We start from the raw sequence: 27,147 nt of genomic DNA, 5'->3' as shown, positions 1-27,147 counted from the left end.
CTTGTGTGAACTTTCCAAACACAATATCCCACATTTGTACAGACAGAGAACATTCCAATCTATAAGCTGCACTGGAGGTTATAAGGTTATTGTGTGTCCACGGTGATACATGAAATCACATGACTTTTGAAGGGCAACTTCCCTTACACAGGGTATCAATTCCACTTTGCCAAGGTCATTCTGTCCTCAATGGAACAGATTCCTCTCTTCTTATGGTCCATCTGGTCTTTCACTGTCCCCACTGCCCCTCTTCACTCGGACTCATATCTGCCAGGGAAATGAGAAGATGACAGGAAGTCTGTCAAGGAATTTTGTCTGGGCCATTATCCTTAATTAAAAATGAAACTAAGGCCTCACACAGCTGTTATGTGATGTCAGGCCTAGTGTCACCCTGTGTAGTTCCTCCACTCACTTCTGTAACTTCTTCCTGATCTCTTTGATCTGTTCATTCTTTTTAGCCAGGATCTCCTTCATGTTGCGATACGCAGCAGTCTGTTGGAACTTCTTTTCTAATTCCTATGTTTAACACACAAACAAAGATAAATAAACACGGACACACGTCTGCACATTAAAGGAGATATTCATAGTATGATGTACGGAGAAGATGCATCAGATATGTGCGTACTATCCAATCATATCATATTAATGCAATGGTTGATCTTTGAAACATATTGGTATGTGGTATCAAAGGGTATGCCAAGGACATGGAGTACAGCCCGGAGAGGAGTCCTAACCTTCTCAGCCAAGGCCAGCTGGTCCTGCACACGCAGCAGGTCATGTTTGGCAGCTACCAGGGTGTCCTGCAGGTCCTTCTGAGATGTGCAGGTGGCATTCATGCTCTTCTGGAAGTCCTCCTTCAGCACTGCTACTGTGTCCTGCAGGTTTGTGATCTCCTGAGATTGCCGGGAAGACTGTGAGAGAGAGAGAAGGAAAGATGTTTTCATATAACATAGAACACAAATATAACATTTTAATTAATATACAACATCAAAAATACGTCATGATATTTTGGTTTAATTTCTATCAACACTTCCAGATTTGAGGCTATACCTAACAGGCAAAAGCATTTCATTGTACTTCGGTTTCAACTTACTCACCGTAATTATTCCATGCAGCAAAAAGAAACAAAAAGTCTTATCACAATGATAAACTGAGAGGAAAGAGAATCTGTGAAAGAGGAGGACTGTTATATCTCCTGATCTCCCCAGCTTCATGTCCATGTGTATCAGGTCACTCCTTACCTCCTGGTCAGTCTGGACACTCTGGAGGTCTTTCAGAGCCTGCTTAACCTTGCACTTCTCATCCAAAGCATTGGTGGCCTGGAAAAACATCACTCACAAGTTACCACTTTGAAAAAGCTGACTAAATTCTGCCCTAAGTGATACATCATATCCCCTCAGATTAATAGTGAGCTCTAACTACAAGCTAGAGGTTGAACATGAAAACAAGACAAAACAGAGGGGATACCACTGAACAACTAAACTTATAATCCACATAGCCCACCTGTGATTCCAGAGTCTTGAGCCTCGTTTTCAATTTGTCATTTTCTTCCTGTAGTCTGGCAATCTCCTACAAACACACACATTCAAGCAGTTAATATGTGATGCAAAGTATTCTGAAAGCCAAATATGCATAATGAGTAAACAATATGAAGCATGCATTTATGGAGCCTTAACCTTTCTGGCTCATGTGGGAGGTAAGTGATGATGAAGACTTTAAAACATACAAATGTGAATTAAGCACAATACAGCCTTAAGTTTACCAATGAATTCCACCAGTGTATCTGTCCTTGCCCAGTTGTATAGGAAGACATCACCCCACCTTGTTAAGCAGTTCAGATATGCCCCCCTCATTCAATGGGGCCAGCTTGGGCTTGCTGACATCTTGGCTTGTCTGCGTCAGACATGCAAAGGGTCACACGTTAATAGGTCAATAATCCATTTGTGTAAATAATCATACTTAAACTTAAAGTTATGTTAAGCTTAGAAGTTTCACCTTTAATTGTTACTTTTGTGATCTTATATATTATGTACCTTGCATTATCTTGCACTCTAACAGATTGCAATTTGAATTGCAATTGAATTTAAGATTTTATTTAAGAAGATGTTACTTCTACATGGAAAGACGTTCACCTTTTTGTTCGTTGTTGTTACTTCTGTCTTCTCAAACTCGGCCACTTGCTCCAAGAGCTCTCTGAGGAAATGGCATTAGTTTGTTTTCAGATGAATGCAATCAGTCAGTCATTTCACCTACTATTCAGCAGATATCTAGTCATATACAAAATATGTACATTCCTAGTCATGTTAAACCATTGTATACATACAAGGAATAATAAACTACTGTGACAAGTCTCTGGTAAATTTATGGTTGGGCTGAAAAAGAAGATGCCACAGGCTAGCGATAGCGTCCCAGCCTGCCCCACCCTCCCAGGCACTTTACTAATATATCTTGTTTCTTGTCAAAGCCAGTATTTTTATTTTTTTTAAACTGTGATATAACTAGTTGATGGTGGAGCAGGTGCAAAGTGTGGTATGCCACATCATCAGGTTTCATGTTCCACACTGTCAAATAGCATCGTCCACCCTCTAAAAACAAAACTAAAATCCACTAAGAGGGTGGACAATTTTGAGGGGATGAATGGTTGTTAGCTTTGTTAATAAAGGGCAGAAGTGCAATTTAAGGATGAAAGTAAGCACTCACTCCAAAACCATGGGGTCAACATCTATCAATCCAATGCAATTTGTAAGGCACAGTCAGGAGAGTTACACCAAAGAAAAACAGGATGCTGTGACCCCTTTACACAACTGATAAATATATCTGTTGCAATGTGATAACAAACAGATTTTTTTTTTGTAACATTTCTCATTGGAGTAACAAATCAACAACATGTTCCCATGAAAACACACTGTACAAGTTCTCTCTTAGCGGAGAAGAAGGATGTGGTTTTCACACCCCCTTCACTGGCATAAACAGCCAGTATCAGATTGGCGGTTGTGGCATGACATGACCTTCATCAGCTTTGGGAACTAGAATTTCATCCACCGTTCTCATATCACATGAAATAGGACTTACAGGAAACTGAGTGGAAAATGAACGATGAAAATGAATCCAGAGTTGGAATGCTATAACCAGCAACCACATAACAGCTATACAATGTAATCCTATTGGGCATGCATTTTAGTAAAAGTTTGGACCCAAAAAGATCAAATAGGGCCCAAACATCACCAAATTTCCCTTATACTGCTTTGAAAATGCTAGTAATATATCAAGACATTGTGTGATCGTCTGTGGTCTGTGATATGTCCTTCTCAGTTCTATCTTCCAATTTTGTCTGTTTACTTTAACAACTGAATGCTTATTGAATGTTGTTAAGACCAGGATGAGGTTTGGAGTCTGTGCCTAATCTCAAACCACCCAATGACAATATGTGAAGGACCACTACAGTGATAGATCTGCATCTGATTACCTCAATAACTGTAAAGACACTGTAGAAAGCACCTGTTTCTACAGTCAATGTTTTACCTTTCTCTTCTTCCGATCTGCGACACCACTGTGGTTCTGGAGTAGGCACCCAAGGGAGCGCACCGTCTTTTGCTAATCAACTACAGCCACTGATCCTTTCCATGTTGTAAAACACTTAGAATAACATTTACGAGCCTGTCAATGGTGAGAACAAGCTGTTTCCTTTGACATGAATGCTTGCCCCATCGGATTCCATTGCATAGCTGCAGCTGCTTTGGTTGGTTTCAACAATAATAACCCCCCAAAAAGACCTCAAAATAGGGCCCAAGTTGAAAAATCCCTATGTTTTCCTTTCACACTGACCCTAACATAATAACGGTTCTTTCTCTTTCTCTGCCTCCTCCCAGGCTCACCTGTTCTCCAGTTCTGACACATCCGTCTGCAGCTTCAGGTAGTACTTCTCGGCCTGCGAGAACAACTGCCTCAGGAGCAGCACATTGGTGTGAGCTGTATTGATGAGCTCCATCTCCACCTCCCCACGCACCACCGCCTGCAGGCCCTCCAGCATGTCTGACACCTCATCCGCAGTATAGGTCTCCTCCACCAGCCTGGAGAAAAGAGAGAAACAACGCAGGACATGGGTGGGCGAGTATTGGTTATTTACACCTTATTTGACATAGATTACACTACAATTGGGATACTGTGGCAAAACATTGTCACCTGCTTTCTTTGAGGTCTTCGAAGCAGGAATCAATAGTCTTCAACCTCAGAACCCTCTTGGTCCTTGCAAAACGCATGTAATTGATCACTTCATTCTGATGATGGTCATTGAACCCAAGCTCCGCCTGTGCATGAATACAAAGGGAATAAAACAGGCCCAACGTTAAACTTAAAGCACAGCTTATAGCTGGTACACTACGACTAACTTTTACACAACGTTAGTTGACTACTTATTCGACACATTACGCCAACGATGATTATGTAACATTCATTTGACTGAAAATAAGCTTAGCTAGCCTCCACTTAAGTTGAGTAAGCCACACTGCATCAACAGGGCAGCCATATTTTGAGAATAACAGAACTAAGTATGCCAAGCTAGCATGGAACTAGCTTTTGAACAACACTGCTTGTTTGGCTACGCTGATTATACCGTCACTTAGCTGCAGATCTGCCGGGCAGAGACCAAGCTTGTTAGCTAACAATGCTATCAAAACACTAGCTAGATAAGATGACTTACCATGTCAGATTAACTCCAGAGAACAAATAGAATAACAAGAGGTGCTGTTCAGAAACAGACAATCAGAAGCGAGTTATATATACACGGAGGGTTGGGATAACGCAGTCACGGATTTTTAAAAAGGGGACTCAGAACAGACACTTTGAAGCATTCGTAAAACAGCTTGCTCCATTAGCCATCAAACTAAGCTAGCTAAAGTAGGGACGCCACCTGCAAACACCAGTTGCTATGCAACTGACGTTGACGTAGGCGAAAATCTAAAGCCACTCTTGTCGAATGTCTCCCTCAGCCGGATACTAAAGGTTAGGTGTAAGATTGGGACAGCAGCACGGGTTTGCAGTCATACATTATGGTAGAACAATGATCAACAAACAAATCTTGATTATTTAAAATGACTGTTTTTTCCAATAACAAATACATAATACAAATAAATGATGACAACATTCTTGCAGTTATTTATCACTAATTCAATTAATTGTACTCTTGAGAAGCCTTTCTGCAATATAAAGCAAGACTATGCAACAACATTGTGATATTTTTTGGCATCATCTTCATCATTTTTGATTGCCAAATATATCACCAAAAGCCACAAGGAATTAAGCCTTTGTCAGTGCCAACTGGGTTATTCTTGGCTTTTGCAAGGTTTTTGCATGCCTTTTAGGTTGTAAGCTTGCTAATTTTAGGCCAAACTACTTACCGTTGCTTTAATTCAGTATCAGTAAGTCCGACTTAAAACTTGTTGGTTTACAGAAATTAAGCCGTAACCTAATGTAAATGATTCTAGGAGTTCTGGAATAATCTGTTCATGTCTGATCAAGGGTATTGTTCATCATACAGCCTTTTCAGATGTCATCACTTCCCCATGTCTTTTGTTAACCCTCCATTCAAATAGACCTCTCCTGATCTCTCATGGACACAGACACACAGTTCTCTGGTACTGTCTGACATAGGTGGAGCTGTCAACATGCACAATTTCAATACTATACATACATGTGAAAATGGTGTGAATACACATTATACATTTATAGATATATAGTGGCAATGTTGCCAAGATGTATATGCATTGGTGATCTTCATTGAAGGACTGGTTGTTGACTGTGCAGCTATAGTTGTGATAAAAGTGTTAATAAAATGTTGTATCTTTACAATCTGTCAGCTGATGTTCATGTGCCTGGGACTGCCAATGCACAGATGACACTGAAGGTCCTCTGTTTCAATGCAGTTTCTCCTTGACATGGCCCAGAACATGGCTTGAAATACAGCTTATGTCACCAACTGAAATTGTCAGGAAAACAGCAAGCACTCTCTAGCATCCACATCCACATAGCTATAGAGGTTCCTCTTGCTTTGACATGATGATATGACACTTTTCACACACGCACTTTGTGCCCTGTCATTTGGCTGCCATGTGTGTGCATGCCCGGGGGTGGAGGGGGGGATAGTAGGCCCTGGGTTTCTGTCCAGCGTCATAGAGCTTTCCTGAGAAGGCCACAGTGCTGAGGCAGCCGAATACAGTCCAGCTTCAATGCACAAAGGGCAGGGCCAGGTCTCTGTTACAATGCCACCACAAACAACAGGCCGCGGACAAAGGGCTCTGCTTTCCAGAAGCCCAGCGCACCATAAAGAGGCATGTGCTGGGAGGCGAGGCCGTTTCGCTGAGTTCTGGGCAGAGAGGTTTCGTTGAAGCAATGTCCATGGGTGAGTAGCTTACCACCATCACTACTATCATCTCCATCACCACCACAAAGCAATGCCTCTTCCAAGACGACGATCCTCCTTCCTCGGCCAGTCCTCCACCGAGCGCCCCGGTGTGGTTGGCCGGGTGACCGTGGGGAGCACCAGTGCACCTCGGGGTGTGTTCGTGGGCATGGCCCCCACGGGTGGCACCAGCAGCTTGGGAACCCGCGTGTCCCGCCGGGCTTTGGGCATCAGCAGTGTCTTCCTCCAAGGCCTGAGGAGTTCCAGCGTGCCCGTGGTGCCTCAGCCTGGCGAGAGAGGCCACCAGCCCAACTTTGACACTCTCAACGGGTGCCTTCTGGAGTACCGCGACAAGGTCCGCGCACTGGAGCAGCTAAACCAGCAGCTGGAGGAACAGATCAGGAACTGCCTGGACCGCAAGGCGTCCAGCGCTGGTACCTGGGGAACCCTGAGGGAGGACTGGGAGAACGTCTCTACGCAGGTGGGGCTCTGAGAGGATTACTGGGCTCAGTGTGGGATTAGATACTAGCATAGTGATGAGAAATAGTGGAGAGTATACCATATATTGCAGAGAACAAACACTATAAATACTGAACTTAGGTGCAATTTATAACTGGTATATAACTGTAATGATATCAGTACAATAACCTCATATTTGAAACATTTAAATGAAGGACCTATAGGGGTTCCAGATAGCAAATCATTTTATTCTTAGCTGTGGTGGGAGTCAGAAAATGAGACTCCCACCACAGAGAGATGAGCACACTAACACTCCAAAGTTGCTCCTCAGGTCAGCGAGGCCATCCTGGACAACGCCCGGCTCATGCTGCAGAATGAGAACGTCCAGGCCAACGCCGAAGACTTCAAAGACAGGTGTGTCTCTGTGTGGTAGAGCGCCAGCCTTTGCAGTATGTCCATGTTCATTTACAGATTGACAGCCGAGGAAAGAAATATGTTTTGGTCATTATATGTGCTTTACTGGAAGTCAAACCCACTAACTTGGTCTTTCACCTGAGCATTACTTCACATATTAGAGGAAGGCTCTCCTAATTTTTTTTCTGTGTGGCCCAGATATGAAAACGAGCAGCCCTTCCGTAAGGCAGTGGAAGAAGAAATCGGCTCTCTATATAAAGTCATAGACGACGCTAATCTGACAAGGATGGACCTGGAAAACCAGATTGACTGTATGAAGGCTGATCTTAGAGATCTTGCCAGGAACCACGAGGAGGTGGGTGACAGTTTCTCTGGGAGTTGTTTTCAGTATGTTAAAATGATTCATCTGCAATTTGTTCAGGTAGTGTTATGCTGACTATTTCCCACAAGCTAATAAAAATTAGAAAATGAGATGGAAATATGTAAAATGGGTCTCCATGTCTGTCAATAACTTCATTACTGACTTTTAACAAACCATCATAAATCAGCACATAGCAACAAATCTGTGGATGACAGCTCCACTCTCATGTGCTCTTGGCAGGATGTGAAAGTGTTGTATAACCAGATGGCTGGCCGTGAAGTGGATGAGCCTGACGCTCCTATAGAAACCAGTCTGGACCATATCCTTGGCTACATCCGCTCCCACTGGGAGAGAGTGATTGAGAAGAACCGGGCTGAAACCGACTCTTACCTGGAATGCAAGGTTCACACTGTGCTGAAAGAATTCCATTTTGGCATTTTAATGGTCTCTTTTCAAACCATCGTCTTTACTTACTCTTTCTTGTTGTCTATTTGCTCTGTGTGACTGCATGTGCACACCTTTGTTTGCGTGTTTGTGTGTGTGTGTGTGTGTGTGTGTGTGTGTGCGTGTGTGTGTGTGTGTGTGTGTGTGTGTGTGTGTGTGTGTGTGTGTGTGTGTGTGTGCGTGTGTGTGTGTGTGCGTGTGTGTGTGTGTGTGTGTGTATCCATGCACATGTGTTGTGTAAATGCAAGCAGCAGGCCGACAGCGTGAACAGCAAGCTGAGCAGAGAGGAGGAAGAGATGGGGAGTCTGAAGTCAGAATGCAATGATGCTGGTTGTAAGATCCAGAGCCTTCAGGCTGAGACTGAGTCCATGAGAGCACTGGTATGAACTCTTCTTTATATTTTCCCGTCCGGCTGAGGTATGGCCCTCATCTGGCCCAGATCAGAACCACATCCAGGGCCAGGCCAGACCAGACCCGTCCAAAGCAGAATGAGCTGCCATCTCAGTGTTAATTTATGTTTGCCTTACCTGCAGAGTAATTGCGGGGCAAGGGTATGTGGTTGTTGGCCAGATGATGACTGACCAGGCGGAATTAATATATGTAAACTGAAAGTTCATAGACTGAGGAGATTTTGGTTGATGTTTGTCCCTACAGAAACGAGGCCTGGAGAACTCCCTGAATGATGCCAAGCACTGGCATGACATTGAGCTGCAGAACCTGGGCTCCGTCATCGGCAAGCTGGAGTCCGAGCTCGGTGACGTGAAGGCCGACATTGAGCAGCAGCGCCGTGACTATGAGACGCTGCTTAGCAACAAGATGAAACTTGAACTTGAAATTGGGACCTATCATGGAATCCTGGATGGGGAAGAGAGTCGATTCCATCCAGGAATGTTAGTACCTGAGAATGAGCTTTTTAACCTCCAATCTCCCCTCTACACCTCAAACTAGCCTCCAGTGCTGTGACCCCAGTCCTTAATACTGAAATGCAAATCTAAAACCTGGAATTTCTTTAAACATCCTGATGCTCAGCTCATCTTTTAACTTTAACATCAGGAATTATCTACAGTGGAAACTAAAACAGGTTTTCATGAGTAAAAGAAATGTCTTTGTCCTTCTACTCCAAAGGTATTCTGGAAGCTCTGCTGAGCCTGAGCGTGGGTTGGCCCCCCCCGCTCCAACACCACGCCCCCCCAGCAACCCCAAGCCTGACGGTAATTTCCCAGTCCATGTTATATCCCATTGATGCCTTGTGTCAAATCAGTGTATGTTATAGTATAGCCTGCGATATTGATTTTGCCAGATCATCACTAATAGTGTTAAAATACATGTTTTATCATTTTGTTTGTCTGAATGTCTGACTAAAAAGACGATTTTCTTTCTAGGGAGAGATGCTGCCAGTAGCACCCCAGCAAAAGACCCAAATAACTAAGAATGAGTTCCCCAAATGTGTCTGTCTCAACACCTACACCTGTGCAAGGATTACAAACCGGCTCTCATCTTGCCAGCGAGGGCTCTTATCTCCAAGCCACCAGTTTCACAGAAGCATTTGAGGGGTGAATAAAAATTCAAAATGAAATTCTGAAAATCTTTTTTTCTTTTATTGCAGTCACATTTTCATAAACAGACTTGCATTACAACTATTTCAGCATCGAGGCAGACATCTAATGTATTTTGCTCAGACAGACCCTGACACAGTACAATATCAAACCTGGGATTAATAAAAATCTGACGAGAAATGTCATACGTATGCAGCAACTTTACAATGGCAGAAGCTTAAGGGCCAATTTCTCCTTCACACAGCCACATCCACCACAGATGAGAGTCCCTGAGCTTTGTCCTGTCATTATGATGTATTAGGGGGGCTGTGACGTGTGGGAGGTTAACTCTGTAATAGCATAATTCTATATGGTAGAGGCTAATGACATGGTGGGGCTGTAATCACCTGGCTGTAAATTGACCACTCGCGTCTACTCTCTTCACTTAAAACATGGCTAAGCGGAATCAGGACTGCTAGGTGAGGTCATAGCTGTAAAACCTAAAAACATGCCAGCACTTGTTTCATTGCATGGGTGGGAGAATGGTGAATATACTTCAAAATGGCAAGGTTTAGTCCTTCAAGTACATTGAGAAATTAACAAAGAATCATAAAAATCAACAAAAGACACTAACCATAGTTCACTTAAACACTTTAGTTAGATAACAACACCGTGAAGCAGTGTTGAGGGTTCTCTGTCACAGACGCGTTCTTGTCGGATCTCCAATGACAGAGAAACAGCCTGCACAAAAAGGAGCAGGCTTTTTTGAGATGGAAGATGTTGCTCTTCTCTTACGAGCAATGAAGCTCATAAAGGGAGTTTTCCCATTCTGTGGGACAAAAGAATACACAAGTTATAAGATGTCACCGTTGGCTTAGGCACTATAATTAGTGCTGTATACCTGTCTCCTTACAAAGCAGACCATTGTCCACCAAATATCACTCTGATTACGCGAGCATCCAAATAAAGTATGGAATTACAGATATACAAATACTATTGAATAGGTGTAGGTATACAAACAGACATTTGCTGACCTTTGATGTTGATCCCACAGTACTTCTCTCCTCAAGTCTTGATACAATCCCAGAAGCAGCCATCTGAATAAATAATAAAAACAATAATAATAATGTTCTTTTTCAATACAAGTAACATGAATACACTATATGTTGCCATTCTCCTTGAGTGAACGGTAACCCTAGCCTTGTAAAGCATGTAGTCTTTGGCAATTTTACACAAAACTCTTAACAAAAAGAGTGCATAATCATATATTATTGAACCGACACTGGGTTGTTTTAAAAACAAAATTCAAGTACTTGTAGTTCACACATTACCACTGCATGTAGCTGTGGTGTGATACTCATCATGTCTATATATCAGAAAGTATTCAGCAGTGGCACTTGCAAAAAGATAACGTAAAAAATCCTCAAAAGCATATGCTACAATGATAGTTTTGCTTCCAGCACTGTCATTTCAACGCAAAATTCACTCAAAACTCACCTGAGACATGATGGGTTGGTCATTTGCAGTCCCACGTACTCGTACACACTGTGATAGCATGACGGCCAAAGCCATCAGCAGAGACAGTAGCCAGGTCCCTTTCATGGTGTCAGTAGTTCAGCCAGCTGTACAGAATGTGAACGTTTGCCCTGAAGTGGCTCCGAGATATACCCACACAGGCAACCAGACACATCATTATGTTGAAGGGTGGGATCCAAATTAGGATGTTCTCTGATGCAGCACTTTAGAAGTAGGGCTGAATCTACAAAACAGTCCGTTACAATATCTTGACATCAGAGAAAATTATAGGCAAAACAGGGCTTTTTTTTTCTTGTTTATTCTTTTTTTTTTTTTTAAACAAGGCATTTTCTTTTTTTGACATGAGGCACAGTTCATCTGAGTGTAGAGAAACAGAATGCAACATTTTTATTTTCCTTCAACACACCATGATTTAAGACCAGACGTCAAGGAAAGATGCCTTAATTATGTCAGTACAACCTGGCTGAGGACTTTCGGTTTTGTTTAAGCAGGCAAACTTCCCCGAACACCATCTCCCATCTCAGAACAGAGGTAGCTTAAGACAACATGACAGATGGTAGAAAGAAAGAGGAGACTCACCGACTCACTGAACAAAACAATACTCAATATTAGAAAAAGCAGTAATTATGAGCAATATTAAAATTGAAGATTTTGTTTTAGTTATTTTTTAAATCAAACCAATATGTGCAACAGCATAAAAAAGAAAAGTACAACAAATAATAAATAAACTCTGTGGTCCAGTACCAAAAACCAGGGGCAGTAAAAATACTGCACCAGGACTGGAAGTTAATACAAAAACATCATCTTACAACAATATCAGCAGAAAAAAATGCAGATGGCAAGAAAAAAAATCATCTATATTCAAAATTCACAGTACATTATCAGTACAAGATGTATTTTTGTTGTTCCTCTTAACAAAATGTATGGAAAGAAAATGTATGGGGGATGATCCCATGATCTATGAAGCAGATTAGTGTACATCCATTCAATCCCTCCCATATCTCTCTCCAATTCAGCTGGCATCGAGCTTTGGGCCACAATTTTAACAAGCTCAGTATCACTATATACTGTGTATACACACACTCACTCACACCTTGCTCAGTAATGCTTAAAGAATAGCCCATTGTGCTTGCTGCACACATCTCTTCTTTTTGGTATCAAGTGAAGCAGTTTACCCTCATACCAACATACAGACAAAAAGCATGTTGAGAGACAGATCCCCTATGAGGTACATCATTTGTGACATGCAAAACTGTCTGAGTAGAAATATTGGGTTTTGGAGGGGAGATGTTACGAATCTAGCATTCATTTTTGCGCTACCACTGAAAGGAGAAAGATGATTCTTGATTAAAATGTTATATAAATTCTGTGAACTCTGCTGTTTATCCAAAAATCGTCCCACAGTTTGAATATGGCACCTTTAGTGGATGTGACATCAGTTTCACTTTTACCATCTGGTTAATCAATTTTGCAGACAGTCACACAGTATAGACATGATATGACGATAAAAGAAGTTATTGTACATATCCATGATTCTTGTTATTGTACACCTTTGAAACATGATACAGATCTCCCAACAATAAATAATAGATTTGCATTAAAGCAACCCTCAGTGGTTTTACCTCTCCCTATTATAAACAATGAATCTTCCAGTTAAGAACCTATACTCCCAATCACACAGATACAGGATATGCACAAACAACAAACAAAGGAGCACACACGCATGCACACACACACACACACACACACACACACAGACACAGACACACACACACACACACACACTAACGCTGTGTTCACTGAAATGGAGTACACAGGGGTCCATTTCTGGTTAAGAGCACAGTGGCAAGGTTGGACTCTGCTAAGCAGCTTTGAATCTTCACTGTTTATCATCATTATGGAATGCCCAGCATTTCTCACTTGTAAACCTATCAATCTCAGGTTCCAAATGAACATGCCCTATATATTGTAAAACACTGTGACCAAATACAAACCTCCAGACCAAATACATTCTCTGACTCTCCTCACATCTCTCCCAAAATCTTTCTCTCCTTCTCACCGTTTATCAAGCAGGCATTTTTGTCTCTATTGAAAGAGACCCACTCAGAGGGAAAAATAAAAATTCCCACTGACAGCTCTCCACGTCCTGGAGAAAAACATGTACACGTGTACGTTCTGTAAAAGATCCCAATCTGTCTTTGCCATCTGGGCTCCCTCTGTCTCTGAGTTTGCTAGGCTTATGGTCAACTTTAAAGCCTAGAGAGTGTAGTACCGAAGATGCAGAAACATGAATGCATTTTTGGAAGTCCTATCACCCATTACAAAAACATGATTGAAATAAAAATGAACAATAAAACAAACAAAAAACCCCATAAGACTTAGAGGTGAGTATTGACATTAACGGGTTTAAGCAGGCTTCAGGGGTATACAGCCGACCCCCACCCCACCCTCGTGGCACACCATGGGCGCCATGAACGTCCAGCGGTTAGTCTCGGGGTCGTACATCTCCACCGAGTTCAGGTTGGACTGCCCGTCGTAGCCGCCTACCGCGTAGAGCCGGCCGCAATTGGCTACCAGGGACACGCGGCTGCGACGCGTGCTCATGGGCACCAGGTGGCTCCACTGGTCCGCCACCGAGCTGTAGACCTCCGCGCCCATCAAGAAGCCTGAGCCGTCGTAGCCGCCCGCCACGTGCAGCTGGCTGCCCAGGGCCGCCGCGCCGTGCCGACAACGCTTGTTCATCATGGACGCCACAGGGTGCCACAGCGCTGTGTGCTGGTTGTAGTACTCCACCTGGTGGAGGAGAGGAGCATGCACATGGTGAGCCCAAATGACACTGACTCAAGGACACCAGCACTTTGTTTCTGGCAAGAGTGGAAAGGATGCAAGTGACTGAGCACAGGCTTTTGTCCACAGATTCTGTCCAACACTAGTATTAATTTCAAATACGGTTGAAGCATTGGATAGTCACCTACCAAGTTGGTTTTAGACCATCACAGGCATGACCTTTGCCCTGTCGACACTGTGTTATTGTACATGGCTCATTGCACAATCTACCCAGACATTAACAAAACATTTGGAGGCTAAATTAAGTCTGTTCATCTATGGCTGCTTAAATTTCACGGACAACTTAACCCATCTCACTTTAACTTTACTCTTCTCAATAAGTTAACCTTGCTAAACCCGACTGTGAGGTGGATCCCACACTGACCGTGTTGAAGATCTGTAGACCATCATGGCCCCCTGACACAAATATCCTCCCATCAAACACAGTCACTCCAGCAGCACTGCGACTCGCATTCATCTCAGTGACCAGCACCCACCTGTGTGAAGGACAACAAAACACTATGAATAAGTACGTCTAGCTATAACCCATCACATTTTCATTGATTCAAATGTGATGGGTTTGAGTGAGCAGGATATGTTTTATAACAAAATAAAAATTAATGAGTACCCACCGGTCAGTCTCGGGTGAATAACATTCTACAGAATTTAAAGAGGATTTGCCATCATAGCCTCCACAAACATATATGTGTCCATCTACCACAACTGTTCCCATTGCACTGGAGACAAAAAAGAGACAGACAGACAATTTGTGAGCAAATCAAGATACAGGTAACTATAGTAGTAAAGAGAATATTTTCCAAAACAAACAACCAAACAAAGCCTTTCTATGTTTATAGAAACACAAGCCACTTTTGAGTCTGAATTCAATTTTAATCTCACACCAATCTGTAGTTAAGGTTTGTGAAGTATCCTGAATTTGCCTACAATCAATCAATCAATCAATCAATCAATCAATCAATCAATCAATTCTCACCTTCGTTGACTATTCATACTAGATACTTTGCTCCACGTGTCGGTTTCTGGATTGTACACTTCTACTGTGCTGAGTCGTGACTGGCCATCATATCCACCAATGGCATAGAGAAGCCCATTTACTACAGCCACTCCCACTCGACTTCGGGCTGTGGCCATTGGCTGGCAGCGCCCCCAGCAGTTTCCGATGGGGTCGAACATCTCAACCACGTTTAATGAGTCTCCTAAATTTGTCAAAACATGTGTGAGTAAAACAGCTGAAACTGCTAGGACTTACAGTTATGAGAGAAAGCTGTGAAAAGCCAGTTATGAGTAAAAGCTATGAAAAGCCAGTTTTGGGAGAAAGCTGTGAATAGCCAGTTATGACACAGCTATAAGTGGAGGAGGAGCACCAGCACTGTTGAGGCCCCCCACTGCATATATAAGGCCGGCGATAGAAGTGCAGCATCGCTGTCGGGTCTTAAAGGCAGGGAGGTGTGGGCGACGCTCCGGCATGAGGTGATAATCTTTTGCTTCATCTACTAGGTCTCTGTCGGAAATAATAATAAAAAAAAAAAATCAATGAATAGAACCCTCAATTAATAGAACACACAAAGGACTCATACAGTCAGTTGTAATCAAGGAGCAGTTTAACACAGCTGAAAAAAATGTTACACACAAAAGGGCAGCTTCAATCAGACAGACAGCATATTGCTTTGACCACCAGCTCAAAAGCACAACAAATCCACAGATACACACATACATACATTCATACAGACACACACAGTACACACTGCTCTATACACAGCTGTACCTGCACTTGTGGCAGCAGCGCACCAGTTCATCTTGTTGCACTCGGTCGGCCAGGAACTGGGGCCGACACAGGGGCAGCCGCGTCCTGGTCAGCAGCTCAGGGACGTAAGCCTCCCGCTCCTCCCTGTCATGCCGCACCCATGCCAGCACTGCCTCAAACACCTGAAACACAGGGGAGGCGGCACAAATGCAACCGTGAGGGTGAGGGTGAGGGTGAGGCCTGCTCATCAACTTGCAGGCTTTAAAGCCACATGGCCCCTTTATCCCGGAAATTACACTGGCTGCCCAGGGCTTCACTCTGAGCAGACCGCAAGCCTGAAAAAGCTGAGGCAAAATATTGCAGCTGGCGAGAGGGCTTTGAGAGTTCATACACTGCTTCAGGGCAAGTGAAGACCTGATTGAGTTCCATTCTCTGCCCTGAGATGCACTTCCTGTGACCAGACTGATTTTTGTTTAAATATGGGGAGGGGGTGGGTGGGGGGGGGGGGGGGGAAATCGCTCTTTGTGCTTTCCCCAAAGCCCTAACTTACCCATGGTGCTCAGGAATGTAAGAGTTTACTCAACACATAAAGTCCTGTTCTTTTGGGACAACATGCTATAAAGTTTTTCTGTTTTTCCAATATTTATTAACACGGGCTGTAGACATACAAGTGTACAATTTATGCGATGCAAAACTTGCATGCCTGCTAGCCATTCTACTGAATAAAAGGAAAATGACTTGCAAGCATGCAGCGTTGTGAGTATGGGAGCCTCTATACTGGTATGAGCCCACACAGAGGTAGAGGGACTGACAGTGGCACTGACCTGCTCCTCTGCTTTGACATTTAGCTCGTCACAGCCCACCAGCTCCAGCACCTCTTCTAGTCGCAGCCCCAGGAACTCTTCGGACATGGACACCTCCACAAAGTGCTGGTGCACAAAGCTGTTGGCGGCATCGTAAAGCGTGGTGCACATCATGGTCTCTGCGAACTGACGCACACCCAAACAGTTTTTTGGATGCAATCTGTGAAGGAAAAGCCACACTTGTCGTCGTCACACAGTCCCAAAACTTCGGTGAGACCACATTTATAGTAATGAACTTCACCGTGTGTTTACTACCTAAGAAAACAAAATGCTGTGAGTGTGAATGCATACCTCTCCTGAAGGAATGAGCAGCAGGCATCCTTGACGTTCTGCAGCTGTAGGAAACTTGCACCTATTAACAGGGCCTGAACGTTCTGCTGGTCTATTGCCACGTGGCCGTTGTATGCGAAATTAATCAGAGCTTCAAGAGCACTGTGAAGGGAAACGCAGAGGAGATAGGAGATGCCTTGGGGAGAACTGTACTGACACACAGTTCAATGGAACATCGACATTAGCAAAGCAGATCCAAAATAAACGTATGTAAGGAATGTTTGGATTAAGAGGCCTACCTAGGATCCATCCCCTGCATGACAATCTCGTCCTGTTTACATTCCACCATGTCATTGGTGAACATGGCATGGAAGTATGGAATGGAAGCAGCCAGGACAATCCTGTGAGCACTGAATTTGTGTTCGCCAACCTACAAATAATATTATATTTTAGCAGATGCTTTAATCAAAAGTGACTTTTAAAACACTGGATACAAATATTAACTATAAAATAAGAGCATAGGTCAGTTAACAGCACTGTATTGGTCACTGCTTTGTAAAATATTCATTGTAATTCAGTGTAACCACAGGTAGTGTACCTTCTGGCTCTAAGAACAAAAAAATGTCATGATGACAACAATGTAGGGCGGTGGAACAAAATGGGCAGGGGGGTGTGTGAGAGAGAAGGACTGAGAGACGATTGTGCAAACGCAGCAACAATTGACAGCTCTCAGTGTTTAATCTGCAGATAATTATAATGCTGCTTAATACAGAGCAGTGACCACACCGGCACGGCAAGGGCAGAAGGCCAACGTCACACAGTGGTTTATCGGAATGAGAGGCTTACTACTGCCTCCCATTCAATTTGTTTCTTTATCTAACAGTAACACTACCTACATTCATTCGGACATAACGGAAATGGCTCAAAATAACAGTTACTACAGACTGCCATCAGACTGTAGCAGCCTGATTATGAATAGTGTAACTGCAATTCGACCAATGTTATTCGCACCTTTACTACCGAGGCAAATGGGTTCTCAGCTAGTTAAAACAACGTTAGCTATGAGAGTTTGTTATAAAGACCACTTCATGTAAAACGACTGTGTCGGCACCTGTTTGACACTTTTCATGATTCTTCCGCATAGGAAAGTTCATAACTACAGGCAGACACATTATAAATACTTTGCTACGGTTGACAGCAAGGCTGATCTAACGTTGTTTTTAATTTAACTAACCTGTTAGCCACGATTATATTTTATGGCAGAAAATCAAACCTTGCTATCAACAAACATTCAAACCATCGCGAAATTGTTATCTGGTCAGACATACTGTTACAATGACACATTTCGGTGTAAAGTCAGCTAACGTTCACTATTTTGATGTACATACAACGGGGAAAGCTAACTTTGCCTCCTATTTCAACACCTCAACCTCTCCCAAGCAACCACTCATGGCTAGTGGTAGCAAGAGCTCAGCTAGCAATCTACAGCAGCTAGCCAGCTGCCATTTGGCTGCCCAGTATGCATTGGTGGAATTTCTTTACCTTTAGGGTCACATCACAGAGTTTCCCTTGCCGTCGAATCTCTTCCATGACAGCATATCCGCGACCCGGTAAATCGTGGACTGAAAAATGTACTAAATCATCCAGTTCTTCGAATGTCATGTCACCCATCGTCATTGAGGAGAAGGAAAGACCGAAATATTGAAACGCCAAAAGATAGGGCAACGTGATCTTCGCGGGTCACCGTAGTCACTCTTCCGTCTCACTTCTGCGTCCAGGCAGGTTGAAGTTTCTGCAGCCAGTTTACACCAATGTTATACAGGTGTTTGTTCATCAGTGAGACATACAAAGATTTAACCTTAGCCGTTATTATATCTATGGCGTATAGCTCATCGTTAAATCCACTTATCTCTGTCATTCTGTCTGTCGACTGTGTATGACATGACTGGCGGGCAAAGCCTAGTAGTCTTTAATAGTTAGGATTAACGATTACACTGTGTTCCGAGGATTAACTTTCATAAAGAGTGGATATGGTCAGAGGGATATTTAAACACACCTGTCAGTTTTTACCAGATGTAGTTTTGTGGGCCGGGACAAACCTCACAACTTTTATAGGGCGTCCTAAATATTTCGCAAAGTTGGCAAGACAAATCTGTTAGCTAGAGAGTTGCAGACGTAGGCCAAACGTCTCCTAATGTTATTGGTTTCCGTAGGCTTTCAATGCAGTGTCGGTTTTCATAGTTAAGGAACGTAATGCTGTAGATCTCCTGTCAGTTTCATTAAAGTAAATAATGGAGAAAAACACCATCATAAAGTTTTCAATTAAATGTTAAGCAATTAGGACTATGGTTACAACTTAAAAAACTAAACCAAACACTAAATGCAGGCTCTTAGTTTGTTCAGCAGGTCCACTTACAAATAAGTTAGATATCTTGTAGCAGTTTACATTTTCTTGTTTCAGAAAACCCTTGGTTAGGGGAGACTGGGGTGATTTGTGCCAGCGGGGAAGTTGTGCCACTCCTTATTTCTAGGGGACCATAGAAAAAATTGGTCAAGTGACCACACATTTTTGAATAGTCAGCCATTTAACTCATCCTGCAAAGAAGAGAGCCTCTTTGCATGAGAGATAAGCACATTTAAGTTCAATTAAAAGTAAAATTTCTATGATCACGGTTTTTTAATTGTTGTGTCTAAATGGGTTTCACACAATTTCACACATGTTTAAGTGCTTTGGTAAACTACACTATAAGTGCCAAAGGGCCTGGGGTAAGTTGTGCCAGTGATCTGTATAGAGAACTCCATTCAATTTGGTCTTCATTTGAATTCCATTTTGTTCTGAACATGTGTTCATGTAAATTACCTTTAAATAGAATTGACTCAACTCAACTTTGTTCTGATGTGTTCAGGAAGCTTTAGGCCTTGTTTAAGAAAATGTACCTTTGATGTGCTTGTGTGGCGCAATAGGCTTGTAGAAAATCAGCTTTTGTTGTTGAAAAATAACTTTAAATAAACCTTAAATGTGTCATTTTGCTTTGAATTTATCTAGCTTTTATATAGCAACACAGTTTCTGAGATGCATATTTACTGTTTTACTTCAATAATCAATGTCACAATTTACCCCAATGTATTCTCTTTAATGGCACAACTTACCCCGCACCGGGGGCAAGTTGTGCCACGAGACCACTTTTTTTTCAGAAAGCTATATTTCTTAAATACTATATTTCAGATCCAAAACGATTGTTCCCAAAGATGCACCACATCCTGCAATATATGTTCATATTTTAGTTGGAAGCATTACTGTCATGGCCTCGCTTAAAAGTAAAAACTGGCACATCTCACCCCACTCTCCCCTACTCATTTAAAATATTGATGTCACAAAAAAAGACACTAAACACCAAAGGGGAAATCCATAATTAGAAAAATATGATTTGATCTCTACCTTGTTGGGGAAGTCCAACACTGAATGTAGTTTTAAATCATGTGCACGATCTGTTATTTTATATTCTTTACGTGCTATTGCTAACTGCTATTTTTAAAGCGCTGCATTCCAGCATTATTTGATTACATACCTTTATTTAATTTTGAATGGTGGCCCTTAAATTGTTTGTGCTAGTTGTCTCTAAAAGGAATCTTTTGTGCAAATGTTGTTTCTCTTTTTTTTGTGTTTATACATGTCTTGTCATTCACCAGTTAAACTTGGAAATACTTGACCAGATGGGCATTAATTAAAAAACAGCAACTTTCCCCACATCTGCTCAGTCAATTACATAGAATGACTTCTTAAGGCACAATGCCTGCAGAAAAGTTCATAGAGGCATTATAAAGCTATGACTGCTAAACATATGGTTGTTTTGAAGCCATATTAGAGTACGCGGAATGCTTTACATGATAATGTAAATCAATTTCAAATGCTGAATGAAGGCCTTTTCCATCTGGGCTTAAGCCCCCATCCAACAGATGCCGAGTTGTGTGATTCGTTGCAATCATGTGGCTCCCTCCGCATTTAGACACTGCTTTTACCCAATCACAGGGCCTTCTATTTCCATGATGTCTGGAATTTTTCTTGTAAACCATCCTTTCATCTCCACATGATGAGTGGGTTTATATCTAGTTATTTCACAAACATTCAGTGTGCACAGATAAAAGAACGTTATCTTTAAGTTTCTGTTCTCAACACAACACAATGCTTCCTCTGTCACTGATCCACACCCCTCTACCCTCCCAACCTGACCTCCTCCTCTCAGTCTGTATAAAATAGGAGGTCTCGACACCAGCATCACTTCACCCAAAGCTGCTGCCTCGTCAGTCTGATCCACTGAAGCACATCCAGCTTGTGAGTATGCATGAGATGAAAGTGCTGTTATTTCAACTTCAAACATTTTGAGGCGAGATGGTAGTTAGGTTCTCTCTATGAGGGAGAATTCTCCAGAACAGTGTAACGCTAATATAATAAACATTATTTTTAATACACTTTTGGGATGAAATAAGGATGTCTGAGAACTAAGATATTAGAATTCTGTAAAATTCTGAAGACAGTGTCTATTGGTTCCAGATGTAAACTGTATAACTCATTGTCATGCCTGCATCTGTCAGTTTAAGAGCTGCAAGCATGTCATATATATATATCCGCCCCTTTAACATTTTGTAATATTTTTTCTTCCCACATCATAGACTTGTTGTGTTTAACAGCAATTCCATTGTATTTCAGGGGAACAGTTCTAACCTTTCTAGGACTGTTTGTTTTGTGTTGTTCTTTTTCTATGGCAGAGCCATGAGCAGAAACTACATGTCCAAATATGATGAGCTCCGCAAGGGAGACTACCTCTGGTCAAACAACAAGGACTACAAGGCAGTCTTTCAGGTACTTTACCCAACTCTCACCCATCAAATACACTTTATCCTGTATATAGGTATTGGTCATTTGAAAAAAAAAAAATCCTTCTCTTTGTCATGCAGGAGGATGGTAACTTTGTGATCCATGGCTGGAAGCCAATGTGGTCGTCTGACACTAATGGCCAGCGTGACGCTCACCGCCTCTGCATGCAGGATGATTGCAACTTTGTCATGTACAAGCGGGACGACAAAGCCATCTGGCACACTAACACCCACAGGACAGATGGCTTCAAGATGTGCCGCATGTACCTGCGTGACGACGGCAACCTGGTGATCGAGAAGGACGGAGAGGAGGTGTGGAACTCGTCCCAGTCCAAGGGGATGAAGTGAAGCTGAGAGGCCTGCTTCAGCTGAGCGTCTTCCTCTCTCTCTCTGGCTCTCAGCCACTCTGCCTCCAGTTAGTGATGTGGTTGGGTTTGAATGGGGTTGGTTGGTTGACAAACTTAAGCTGAATAAAGAGCAAAATAAAATGCATTTCGTCTAAGTTTACCTTCTTCTTTGCCTCTTGACACCAAAAGTATGTTCATATCAAGCATTCCACTATAAAGAATGACTCTCACATCCTAGGTCATCCTACTATTACTTTTGCAGCGTAATGCATCAGCAAGGCAGAAAATAAGGGGTACTACTGTAGTTCTTCTTATCAGCCCTTGCTTACACACACACAGAAGATACACTTTTAAGCAAATACACAGAGCTATAAATGTCCGCACTTAGGAACAGAGACAGAAACGTCATGTTTCAGCTCACTAAAGCGTAAATGTTTTACATTTACTTATCAGTCACTACCTTTTAACATGGATAAGACATACTCCATTTATCCATAATCCATATCTCCCATATGATCTTAAAGAAATGAATGCAAAGTTAAATCAAAGGTATTCAAACAATGTTCTACCTGTACATACAATTAGTAAATCAACCCTGTGTGGTCAAAAGAAATCCTTCAGAGGGCTGGTTACAGTCTAACTTTAAGGCTCATAATAAGCCTGCATCTCATAGTCTCAACCTGTAATGTCTTCACTGACATCTTACTTTGACTGTACCTTAGTGTCTGTCTGTTGCATTTAACATTTAACTAATTTAGTTCAAAGAGAAAATATGTGATTTGATTTGCATTATTAAAGTAACAACAACCATCTTGATTCTTGTGACTTCCAACATTTCTAAAATAATTTACCTGATGCTATATTTATTTCTCGACCATTTGATCAACCATCTTAAATTAGTTCATGCAATATAGCGGTGACACAGGGGCACATCAGGTCAGATTGTGTGGAAGTGTGATGTGCTAAACATCCTTGGCACTTTTCACAAAGAAGTAATATATTTCAGATTGTCCATTACTGACTTTATGACATTGGAACATTACATTTCAGAGGGTTTGCCTGATTTAATTTATGACGTATGGTCTTGTGCTGAAATGGACACTGGAGGGATTGTAAAAAAGAAAAAGGCAGCGTCTTTGACCTTGCTGAGCCTTTGCACAGATATGCATAATCGTCTGAAGTTACTGAAATTCACTTTCATCACACTGCTGTGTGTAGTGTTAGTGTAAGGCTTGTATGTCAAACATCTCGCAGCATAGTGGATCTTGTGTGTTCCTATTGAGATGACTGTATGTGACATAATTACTGTGAATTTGATTGGATTTTCATCAAGATCCTTTGCCTCGCCCTCAGTAGGCACACTGAAGTCTTATAAATGGCCGTTTGGAGAATGCTACTTTCTGTAGATGAACAACTTACATAATTATCAAGTCATGAACAAGAAATAATGTCTAATAGTTTCACACGCTCACTTTACCTGACCAGTTGATGTAAACATGCAGACCCCTTCCATAAATCTCTAATTTATGATGGTTTCCATGAAGATGAAAGTGTAACAAAATGTTTTAACTGATCACAAGATCAGATGGCATTCATTCAATATTGTATTTTATAAGGTGCAAATTAAACTCAAATCAGGACCAATCTTGTTAGTACATGAAAGAGTTTTTTGCTTTTAAATGGTAAATTCCTGCAAGAGTAAATTAAGCACATTTCACAACCAAATTAACAGATCAACTCGTGCAGCATCACATAGTCTATTCAGGCGTGAAAGAGCTCCTCAGTCCCTCTCCTCCTCCTCCTGCAGCCTCCTCCTCTGCCCTGGGCCTATAAATTGCTGCTTCTCTGGCCCAGCATCACTTCACCTGGAACCGCAGCCACAGCCACAGCAGACGATCCACTGAAGCACATCCAGCCTGTGAGTACTGTGCTCTTTCTCTCTATTGCTTTCCCTCTCTCTCTTTCTCTCTTTCACTGGCAACGTTATGCAGGCAGAGATTGGGTGCCTTTAGCCAGATATCCGGGTAAGGCTGCACCTCTCTGGACTTCCTGGCTTGTAAGTCCTGGGTATTTTTGACTGCCCTGGGGGCTATCCATTTCACTGTGCGCAATTTGAATACTAAATTGATGTGTAACATCCAGTATCTGTTCAATGTGTCTCAAGCTAAATTCCCAGAGATGCCACAGTACTTTAATTTTGACCTTATTTCTTTTAGCTCTTATGGACAGCAAAGAAAACTTTTAATGTTTTCTATCCCACCTAGTCTAAACATTTCTGGTCTCTCTTCCTTGTCAGGATTTCCTTTAATGATAAGGAGGCTCAATACTTCAGTGTACCTAAACCTTCATTTCTCATTAGTGGATATGAGTCTTGAGATCAGCTAGACTGAGCTCAACATATTCTACTTTTGTGATTTTATATGTTCTCAAGGCTCTTTTCCATTAAGACAGGACTAGAACATATGTATTATGTAAAATATAAACACATAGGCCTAAATCACAGTTGCCTTGAATTGACTCTACAGAACCATGAGCAGAAACTACATGTCCAAGTTTGATGAGCTCCGCAAGGGAGACCACCTCTGGTCCAACAACCGTGAATGGAAGGCCGTTTTCCAGGTAGCCTTTTTCATGCTAATGTGAAAAATTCTGTTAAGGAAAAGAGTTTTGAAGAAAAGTCTAAATTTTGCGTCTGTGGAGATTTACACTGCCTGTTTATAACCATCTGATTTTGGACTGCAGGATGATGGCAACTTTGTGATCTATGGCTGGAGACAGATGTGGTCATCTGACACATCTGGCCAGAGGGAGGCCCACCGCCTCTGCATGCAGGACGACTGCAACTTTGTCATGTACAAGCGTGACAACAAGATGATGTGGCAGACCAAGACCCCAGCATCTGGCGGCTTCAAGATGTGCCGCATGCACCTCCGCAACGACGGAAACCTGGTGATTGAGAGGGATGGAGAGGAGGTGTGGAACTCCTCCCAGTCCAAGGGTTTCAAATGAGGATGCTGTCTCCTATTACAGGGTGTAGGCACAGGCAACAGTGCACTCTATTTGCACATGTGGAGTCAAATTCAATGTTTGATTATTCAGTTCATTCAATAAAAACCATACTGCAGACATACTTTGCCAAGTCTTGTGTCATTGTCATTTTGTTTTCCCTGGCTTTGAAAAGCTGTCTTTGAAATGGTCTCGAGTAAAATGGGGAGGTGTGCCAAGTTGGAATTCCAATGGATGAACAGTTCAAAATGTTGCATTGCATGCTAAATTATTGCCAAGTTGACATACGCGTATAGAGACACGTTGTAATACTTTCAAGGAACAACCATTCTGGGATTTGAGTCACGAATACCCTTAGATTTGTGGGCGTAATGCATTTCTCCTATGAAAGAGAAAGCCAGGAGGGAACAGTAAAAGGCTTTGATATAATGAAATGAAATGCTTGCAAGCCCCCTTGTGGCAAAGTGAAAGGCACACATAGAGTGATCTTGTTTTTGCTGGATTGGTCTAGAATCAGACTCCCAAAGTCACGACCGAAGTCACCTACTTGCCTCCATGAGTTCCTGCTTAGTAATCCTGAGATTAGGCAAACTCTTGGCCGGATCTTGGGGGGTGTTCTTGCACTATTTGCATACAGAAATGCGTACCATTGCATACCATCACACAATTCACTGCTGTTAAACAATATTACAGCATGCATTAATGAACTCTGCAGTGCAATGTTCCATAGATTAGGCCTACCCAATACATTCAATATTACTAAACCTGAATTATCATTGATTACAGCGTAACACAGATAAACACTGTACTTCGATAATGGAAGAACGTCTGTCGTTTTTACCCTGTCAGAGTAGGTATAACTATATTCAGGTTTCAATAGATGGCGCTTTTGTTAGATGTTTTGAAGGCTGATGGGTTCTTGCAGACATCTAGGGACATCTAGACATCATCGAGGGACCAAAAACACAGTAAGTACACAGCAAATACAGAAAAAGTCCAGTTACAGATACAAACCGATTAGGCCTATACCTTTGCATCAAACAGAGATATCCTAACTTGTTTTGTTCAAAATCTAAATGTCTCAGATGTTAAGTGAGACTGAGTAAACCGATTCTTAAGCCTTTAGTTTGCAGTTGCCTATGTCTTTAGCAGGTTTGAGCATTGGCTTACACGGTTAGAAGCAGGGATGTGCAAACATACTCAAAAACAGTTACCACGACATGTCGCATAAATAAACTACAGTATTTTGCATTTTAGAAATACAAAAATATATTTCCATGGCAACGTGACATCATATCACAAACCTCAACTCTACATAGGCATGTTAGATCATCTGATAATATTTGACAGCTTTTCACTGCTAAACAAGGCCTATATATATATATATACCTGTTTTGTGAGGCACTCCCAGATAGCCAACTGATTCTTTACAGGATCCTAGGTCCATGTAGTCTGGGAAGTCCCGCCCCACTTCTTCCGGCCAAATTGATTTTGCCTCAGAACTGGGTCTGGCCAAGTTTGCATACCCGTTCATTTCAAGATTTCCAGAATCCTTGGAGCCAATCACAAACTGGCTTTTGGCTACCTGGCGCGCCATTGGCGGATTTAAACTTACCACGGCTACGTTACAAAATCTACTGCACGGAGAGTTTTTAAACATTGGACATGGTGGCCGCCGAAGCACCGCAAAACTTCGATAAGGCAAGTTTTCTTTGAAAACAGAACAGAAACTTGCCCTGGAACAATTCATACAGAAAAAATATGTGTTTGCTTTATTACCGATCGTTGTATCGTTGTATAGTATCGTTGGTCTGATTGGTTAAAGGACTGTCCAATCAGGTGGCTGAAGTGGAGCGCCGTTGAGAGTTGGCCAGACCAACTGAACAAATGGAATGCAGTGAAGGGTCAGGGAATTCCCAAACAAAGGTCCATGCACTTCCCTGGAAACATTATTGGATCTGGAACAGATCCACAATCGGGTCCAGATCGGAGTCCACTAGCATGACAGAACAGATCCAGAACAGATCTATCCCAGACCACACCCGCACT

General features: G+C 42.2%; 5 protein-coding genes across 5 annotated transcripts; 3 read left to right on the top strand and 2 right to left on the bottom strand.

The window, feature by feature from the left end:
• Positions 1 to 408: 408 nt before the first annotated feature.
• Positions 409 to 4,274, bottom strand: LOC308363550 (leucine zipper transcription factor-like protein 1; the record flags this gene model as incomplete). Its single annotated transcript, XM_080836354.1, has 8 exons — positions 4,183 to 4,274; positions 3,876 to 4,070; positions 2,133 to 2,193; positions 1,822 to 1,893; positions 1,504 to 1,569; positions 1,242 to 1,319; positions 735 to 911; positions 409 to 516 (listed from the first exon to the last, which is right to left on the bottom strand). The coding sequence occupies exons 1-8, from the start codon at positions 4,257 to 4,259 to the stop codon at positions 409 to 411; spliced, it is 834 nt and encodes a 277-aa protein (XP_080692480.1). The 5' UTR covers positions 4,260 to 4,274.
• A 2,175-nt stretch (positions 4,275 to 6,449) lies between these two features.
• On the top strand, positions 6,450 to 9,318 carry bfsp2 (beaded filament structural protein 2, phakinin; the record flags this gene model as incomplete). The annotated part of the gene is made up of 7 exons (XM_080837644.1): positions 6,450 to 6,878; positions 7,188 to 7,270; positions 7,469 to 7,625; positions 7,872 to 8,033; positions 8,324 to 8,455; positions 8,730 to 8,965; positions 9,201 to 9,318. 7 exons carry the CDS (start codon positions 6,450 to 6,452, stop codon positions 9,316 to 9,318), a joined length of 1,317 nt encoding a protein of 438 aa, XP_080693770.1.
• Positions 9,319 to 13,310: 3,992 nt separating this feature from the next.
• On the bottom strand, positions 13,311 to 18,547 carry klhl18 (kelch-like family member 18; the record flags this gene model as incomplete). Its single annotated transcript, XM_080837976.1, has 10 exons — positions 13,311 to 13,939; positions 14,358 to 14,469; positions 14,605 to 14,709; positions 14,967 to 15,189; positions 15,358 to 15,494; positions 15,759 to 15,919; positions 16,562 to 16,760; positions 16,892 to 17,032; positions 17,170 to 17,300; positions 18,413 to 18,547. 10 exons carry the CDS (start codon positions 18,545 to 18,547, stop codon positions 13,553 to 13,555), a joined length of 1,731 nt encoding a protein of 576 aa, XP_080694102.1. The 3' UTR covers positions 13,311 to 13,552.
• A 2,607-nt stretch (positions 18,548 to 21,154) lies between these two features.
• Positions 21,155 to 22,237, top strand: LOC308364772 (B-type lectin plumieribetin-like). Its single transcript, XM_080838007.1, has 3 exons — positions 21,155 to 21,203; positions 21,638 to 21,731; positions 21,827 to 22,237. The coding sequence occupies exons 2-3, from the start codon at positions 21,642 to 21,644 to the stop codon at positions 22,091 to 22,093; spliced, it is 357 nt and encodes a 118-aa protein (XP_080694133.1). The 5' UTR covers positions 21,155 to 21,203; positions 21,638 to 21,641; the 3' UTR covers positions 22,094 to 22,237.
• A 1,720-nt stretch (positions 22,238 to 23,957) lies between these two features.
• LOC308363561 (B-type lectin plumieribetin-like) lies at positions 23,958 to 25,222 on the top strand. The gene is made up of 3 exons (XM_080836365.1): positions 23,958 to 24,010; positions 24,618 to 24,711; positions 24,835 to 25,222. Exons 2-3 carry the CDS (start codon positions 24,622 to 24,624, stop codon positions 25,099 to 25,101), a joined length of 357 nt encoding a protein of 118 aa, XP_080692491.1. The 5' UTR covers positions 23,958 to 24,010; positions 24,618 to 24,621; the 3' UTR covers positions 25,102 to 25,222.
• Positions 25,223 to 27,147: the final 1,925 nt, after the last annotated feature.

This window comes from Sprattus sprattus (assembly GCF_963457725.1).
Source record: "Sprattus sprattus genome assembly, chromosome: 4".
Lineage (NCBI taxonomy): Eukaryota > Metazoa > Chordata > Actinopteri > Clupeiformes > Clupeidae > Sprattus > Sprattus sprattus.
Note: the sequence above shows the minus strand (reverse complement) of the source record. Positions and strands in the feature narration are given on the sequence as shown.

Excerpts from the sequence above, each read along its gene's own strand:
- LOC308364772 (XM_080838007.1), top strand. The coding sequence starts at position 21,642 with ATGAGCAGAAACTACATGTCCAAATATGATGAGCTCCGCAAGGGAGAC. Across the intron at positions 21,732-21,826 it reads ACTACAAGGCAGTCTTTCAG|GAGGATGGTAACTTTGTGAT; the intron begins GTACTTTACCCA and ends TTTGTCATGCAG.
- LOC308363561 (XM_080836365.1), top strand. The coding sequence starts at position 24,622 with ATGAGCAGAAACTACATGTCCAAGTTTGATGAGCTCCGCAAGGGAGAC. Across the intron at positions 24,712-24,834 it reads AATGGAAGGCCGTTTTCCAG|GATGATGGCAACTTTGTGAT; the intron begins GTAGCCTTTTTC and ends TTTGGACTGCAG.